General features: G+C 29.6%; 1 protein-coding gene across 1 annotated transcript in view; it reads right to left on the reverse strand.

Annotated features, from left to right (window-relative positions):
* Positions 1 to 4,963: 4,963 nt before the first annotated feature.
* LOC125845684 (pentatricopeptide repeat-containing protein At1g80270, mitochondrial-like) overlaps positions 4,964 to 5,037 on the reverse strand; it is a 3,991-nt gene continuing 3,917 nt past the window's right edge. Inside the window, exon 4 of the mRNA XM_049525225.1 lies at positions 4,964 to 5,018. Within this exon, the coding sequence (XP_049381182.1) occupies positions 4,964 to 5,018 (55 nt within the window). The remainder of the gene's footprint in view (positions 5,019 to 5,037) is intronic.

Raw genomic sequence — 5,037 nt, forward strand, 5'->3', positions numbered from 1 at the left:
TATATATATATATATATATATATATATATATATATATATATATATATATAGGCTTTCAAGCACATTTTTCTAATTAAATAAAGTATAAAATAAAAGAATTGTGTCACTATTTATATTTATATTTAATTAATTTCAATAATAACTATAAAAATGCTTAAATTAATTTTATGTGTTAAATTTTGTGTTCATATTTGTATTTAATATGAACATTTTTATTACTCACTTCATTTTATGTGAAATGTTAAAACTAATATCATAACTATTAAATTGTGTACTAATAATATTAATATAACTTGCTCAAATAAATAATTTAATGATTTATTACATTGTTTTAAAAATATATTACAAAGTGAATAATAAACCTTATTCGTTATTTTAAATTTAAAACATCATTATATTTTAAAATGTCCATGCAACGCGCGCGTACGTATATTAGTATTATTCTAACATTCTAACATTCTCACTTCTCAAATATAATTTTATAAATTAAAAAGAAAAGAACGGGTTATCTTCTATTCGTTTGATTTATTATGAGCCTATTTTTTTATTTTATGGATTTTATTTTTATTTTGTTTTGTTTAACCTTTTTTTATAAATATCATGTAGATTTTATTCTTTAGTAATACATATAACTTAACAATCACAGATAATATTAGGATTTTAAAAATTTTAAACTAATTCTATAAAAATAATTAATATATTATTTTTAAATTAATAGGATAAAGAAGTTATATATATATATATATATAATACTCCGTCATCTATTTCCTTTTAAATCAAAGAAAAAAAAGTATCCTCATAAAATTAATATGAATAATATGAATTATTATTAACATAAGTGCATGTGTAATCATATACTATGTTTTGACTTCAAATAATGAACACTTGACACTTACAAAATTTTATCCTAATAAAGTAAAGATGTGTTTATTCTAACATTCTCACTTCTCAAGTATAATTTTATAAGGAAAAACTACCTAACTACACATATATCACTATCATATATACTATATTTACCTCTAGTTTAAAACAATTACATATACTATCACTTTTAATATTTATATCATATATTTTAAAAGATTTAATTAGATACACAAATCCCTTAAATATGGTATTGGATAATTATCTTAAATTTAATCTCCTTAATCAATGGTCCACATTAACAACTCATATTTTTTATCACATAAATCACACCTGCCGTTCCCCAACCCACGTCCACTAACCCTCATTCTTCCTCCATCTTCTCCCTTTTTCTTCCTTCATCCTCTCAATACATATTTGCATGTTCAAATCAACATTATACATATATGTTTGTTTTTATTATTTTATTATTTTCATGTATCTTGGTTTTGTATCTGAGTTAAAGTTCATAATGTTTTGACATTCAATTTTAAAAAGTTCTATAAATTAGGTTTTATATTTTTTGATTTTGTTGTTTCTCAAATACTTTAATGACTGGTCATTCTCAAAATCAGACGATTCTTGTTAAAGGTACTACACATTAAAATATTATACTAAATCAAACAACTTCTATTTGTTATTTTCACTCATGAGTTTTTCGACTGACTCTTCATCCGTTAACATTCAAGCCGAGAATAGATCTAAGTATAGGAATGACTCAATCAAGAGGAAAGAGTTACGCCAAGCTTTACTTAACATAATAAATACACCATTAGATATGCAACAATGTTGGATACACATCACATGTACATGTATCTAGTTAAGAGTCGATGTATCTAAGTTAAAATTATATGTATTTGTGAGAAAAAAAATTCAGATGCTTACTTTTTTATTTTTGGATTAGTGATAAGACAGATACTCTAACATCGTGAGTTGTTCCTAAATTCGATTGTTTCAATTACATTCCATACTTAGATACACATAATTTATGTATATGCTTACAACTTACTATGTATCCGAGATACACGTTTTTGAATATAATGTATGAAATTGATATTTGATACATCAAATTAATACTAGATACATATGAAAGATACATGAAATTAAATTTAGATCATATAAATAGATACATAAAATTAATAATAGACACATATAACAAATACATGAAATTAATACTAGATACTTCTATTATACATATGAATGTACTTGTATGATACTCATGTATCTAAGTGTTTAGTTTGTAGGATACATCATCTATTGATAATAGATACATCAAATTAATGAATTTATTATTTAAAGAATAATAAAATGAAATTAATCAAATTACATGATCAAGATATACATGTTTTTGTTTTTTTATTAATAATAATATTAATGAATTTATTATTTCAAAGAATAATAAATGAAATTAATTATACATAAATACACTCCTTCATTTGCCCTATATTAAGAGATTTGATTAATTTAATTTCCAGAATTAATTGCCCATATATTCTAAAAATCATCAATTACTCCTCTAATTAAGGAAATCAGTTACAATCAATTAATTTAAACAAATAAAATACGTATCTCGATTTTAAAATTCGGCAGATACATATATCTCACAGATTCAAACTCATGTATCCTAAGTATGAAATATGGTAGAGGAAGTAATATTTGAAACTATCGGGAATCTTAGTAATTAGGACCTAAACTAGTGAGATTTATGTAGTTTGCCCATTTTATAAATTAAAAAGAAAAGAACGGGTCATCTTCTATTTCTTTGATTTATTATGAGCCTATTTTTTTATTTTATGGATTTTTATTTTGTTTTGTTTAACCTTTTTTATAAATATCATGTAGATTTTATTCTTTAGTAATACATATAACTTAACATTCACAGATAATATTAAGATTTTAAAAATTTTAAACTAATTCTATAAAAATAATTAATATATTAATTTTAAATTAATAGGATAATACTCCGTCATCTATTTGTTTTAAATCAAAGAAAAAAGACGTATCCTCATAAAATTAATATATCCTTTAATAATAAATGTATAGTAATAGTTACTCATTTCTCTATTTTATCAGGATGCTTCCTCTTTCTATACCATATACAAATTCTTTTCAAAAGTTAATTAAACTGATAAATAATTGTAGACAGTGAAGTTTTATTGATAAATTCATACTAAATTTGGATTAAATCTTAAATTCATGATACGTTGACCAAGTCAAATTACTGGTTAATAAAGTTGGATTAATATTTATGTCAGAATTATATGACTTAAATCAAGTCCAAATAACATTTGGGCCAGTCCATTAAATTGACAAGATGAGCCCAACTCATGTTCTTTAGGCCCAGAGGTCAAAATTGCTTGGACCAAAATACCCTTAAAGTCCTAGCTCAAGCTTATATAAAGAGGTCTTCATAAGACCAAAAGAGACACACATACATACACATAGAAATACATAGTTGCTCTTCATTGGTGATCTGCAAGTCTTCCGCATACAAAGAAGTCTTCGCTCCAAGTATTGAGCCGCAAGTATTCCGCCAAATCAAGAACATCTGTGGAGAGAAGAATCATGGGATTACATATTTTTTTTTAAGAGATTTTATAAAGATTGTAACCTTCGCATTTATTCAAATACAAATATTATTGTTTGCTTGCTATTTTTCTTTTCCTGTTTACTGTATTTCAGGATTGAAACTTTAGACGCTTACAAATTGGCACGCCCAGTGGGACAATCTTTACCTCTCATCTCTTCTCTTCAAGGCAACCAAAGTTCAAAAACACCGAGATGACTTGCAAGAAGATCAACTCGAAATCCGCATTTGCATCCAAATCTGGATCTACATCCGTATTCGCATCTGTATCCAAATCTGGATCTACATCCGTATCCGCATCTGGATTAAAATCTCCATCTGCATCGAAATCTGCATCGGCATCGAAATTCACATCTGCATCTGTATTCGCATCTGCATCTGCAAAAACTGATGGATCCAAGTTCTGCATCGATGTCGAAAACATCCTCGATGTTACTGCGGGAAGCATGGGACCTATCACAAGGAACCAAGCCAAATTGCTGGGACAACAAGCCTCACGAGTGCCGTACGAATCTATTACTATATTTGTTTTGTCTCCAAAACATATGAAGTCTCCTACAAAAGCTGCAAAGGAAAACATCGCCGAAATGGTCGAGAGGGTTCTTGCCCAATTGAGCCCATCTACATACGAGAAGTCCTTCGCTTCGGCTGACAATGATGTCTTAAGCACGGGATCTACCCCACATAACATGTTTGCATCTCATGCTAAGGAAAATCAACGCTACTCTCCGCCACCTACTATGGTAATGCACGCAATGGTGACTAACGCTTCATCCGTAGAAGAACAACTTGTGAGCTTGACAAGAGCTATTGAAGGCTTGACCAAGTATGTTCAAGATCAAGATGCTCGAATTGTTAAGCTAACTGATAGGGTGGAGGGCATGATGGATGAAGAATCAAGTCACGCACCTGGAAAACGTCCGCAAGTCCAAGAGACGGTCGATCGCCCCACAAAGCAAGTTGAATATGCCAAAGAGATCCAAGTTTCTTCAGAAGGAACAACCCCGATCAACCAAATCAGGGAGTTCATCATGGGTACCATCAAAGACAAGTACGAGGTTGCTACAAAATCCTCCTTGACATATGCAAGGCCATACACCGCAAGGATTGATAGTTTGAAAATGCATGCCGGTTATCAACCTCTAAAGTTTCAGCAGTTCGATGGTAAGGGAAGCCCAAAGCAACATGTGGCGCACTTCATTGAAACCTGCAACAATGCTGGAACATACGACGATTACCTCGTCAAACAATTTGTCCGCTCCCTTAAGGGCAATGCTTTTGATTGGTACACGGACCTTGAGTCTGTTTCCATTGATAATTGGGAACAAATGGAGCAAGAATTTCTCAACCGCTTCTATAGCACAAGACGTACTGTAAGCATGGTGGAACTTACAAACACACGTCAGCGAAATGAAGAACCAGTCTTTGACTTCATCAACCGATGGAGGCATGCAAGTCTAAACTGTAAAGATAGACTTAGTGAAGCTTTGAGCATAGAGATGTGCATTCAAGGTATGCATTGGGGTCTCCGCTATATTTTTCAAGGTATA

Source organism: Solanum stenotomum, chromosome 11, assembly GCF_019186545.1.
Source record: "Solanum stenotomum isolate F172 chromosome 11, ASM1918654v1, whole genome shotgun sequence".
In the NCBI taxonomy this organism is placed as follows: Eukaryota; Viridiplantae; Streptophyta; class Magnoliopsida; order Solanales; family Solanaceae; genus Solanum; species Solanum stenotomum.